Here is a 1,661-nt window from a genome sequence, read left to right on the forward strand (position 1 = left end):
ATTGGGGATAAAAGAAGCTAAAAAGGATCCGGTCAACTTTCCTGTGTGGGTGTTCATTTTATATTTTACAGACAATGTTCCTTTAAAAGCCAGCACCTGGAAATCCCATTAGATGTGCATATAAAATCCCCCATGATTAATAGTATATGAGGCAGGGCTGGGTTGGGGGGTACCAACATGTGGACCACAGGACTCCTCCTCTGCAAGCTCACATTACACTCCATAAACTTGCTACTCTTTCCCACCTAAGCATTTAAAAAGGAGGAGGGATTGCTTGTCAGGAATGTCTCAGAACTGTGAAAAGAGCATGTAGAGCTGAGAGTGGATGTAGTGGGTCAGGCTGAAAGCTGAATGAGAGAGTGTGTGAGCTGATGTTTTACACCCGACAAACGGAAAGGCGGTCTGCTTTCAAACATCTGTTTATTGATTTGGAAAGGTGGACTTTGAGGCATTGATGTGCACATGCTGAAGTGGATATTTCCCACGTTGACTTGCACCAAACCCAAAAAGCTGCATCTCTGAGGACACCTACTCTGTGCTGTGTGCTCTTCAGCATGGATCAGCCAGCCAGTAGTTGCATGCGGAGCCCTCACACGGGCAGTGCTCTGTGGGGCTGTGTCAGGAGCTCCCATTCAGGAGGGTCCGGAGCCGGGCTGCAGCCCTACCAACAGGCCCCATTTGCCCTGCACCAAAAGCATGATTTCCTGGCCTACACAGACTTCTCCAGCTCCTGCCTGGTGCCAGCACCACACGCTTACCCTCGCGAGGACAGACTGTATCCGGAGGCGCACAGCGGGTACCAGAGGACGGAGTGGCAGTTCTCTCCTTGTGAACCCAGAGGCAGAGGGCAGGAGCCGTGTCAGGGGGCAGCAGAAGCAGTGGGAGCTGACTTGGACAGTGCAGGGGGAGGCAGGCTGCCTGGAGCAGTCACAGCATGTCTAGAGGGAGAATACTCACCTCAAAGTGTGTCAGCGGTTGACACAGAGAAAAAAAGTTCCAAGCGGAAAAGAGAAATCACAGGTGAGTTTAGGCAAGAGTGAATGAGATATGAAGCAATGGCTGGAGTGATTCATGTGAATCTTCTCATTTTTTGCCTGTTCAGAAATTGTAGAACATTATGTAAAACATTTAACTTAGCATCTAAATTCAGTGTAAGGGTTATTTGTGACAATATATCTGGTTTAACACACCGTCGCTGTGGTTATTATGATCAGTGTTTATCCAAAAATTTTGTGATCATTCACTCACATTCTTGTAATTTTAAACCTGTATGACTTTCTTTCTTCTGTGAAAAGTGATCAGTTATTTCAGCTGTTTATGTAATTAAAGTCAGTGAGGTCCAAAACAACACTGGAACCCACTGACTTTCATTGTACAGGCAAAAAACACTTTTTTTTTAAACGATCACCTTTTGTGTTTCGCAGAATAAAGAAATATATAAAGGTTTGGGACAACATGAGGGTGAGTAAACGATGACATAATTTTCATTTTGGGTTGAACTGTGTGTTTAAGGATATAGATTTTACTACAGATATTCTATTTTAAACACAGCAAGCATGCACATGAAGGATGACCCATAACACATTATTTTTGTGCATATTATTCTGCAGTTGTTTCCTTCAATTGTTGGAGGCTCTTAGGTAAAGTTCAGCTTTATAGTG

At 44.5% G+C, this 1,661-nt stretch overlaps 1 protein-coding gene across 1 annotated transcript; it reads left to right on the plus strand.

Moving 5' to 3' along the window:
- Nucleotides 1-242: 242 nt before the first annotated feature.
- On the plus strand, nucleotides 243-1,040 carry LOC107564848 (homeobox protein MOX-1-like). Its single transcript, XM_016250020.1, has one exon. The coding sequence runs from the start codon at nucleotides 555-557 to the stop codon at nucleotides 1,038-1,040; it is 486 nt and encodes a 161-aa protein (XP_016105506.1). The 5' UTR covers nucleotides 243-554.
- The last annotated feature ends 621 nt before the right edge of the window (nucleotides 1,041-1,661 follow it).

Source organism: Sinocyclocheilus grahami, unplaced genomic scaffold (assembly GCF_001515645.1).
Source record: "Sinocyclocheilus grahami isolate Dianchi unplaced genomic scaffold, SAMN03320097.WGS_v1.1 scaffold966.1, whole genome shotgun sequence".
Classification (NCBI taxonomy): Eukaryota; Metazoa; Chordata; class Actinopteri; order Cypriniformes; family Cyprinidae; genus Sinocyclocheilus; species Sinocyclocheilus grahami.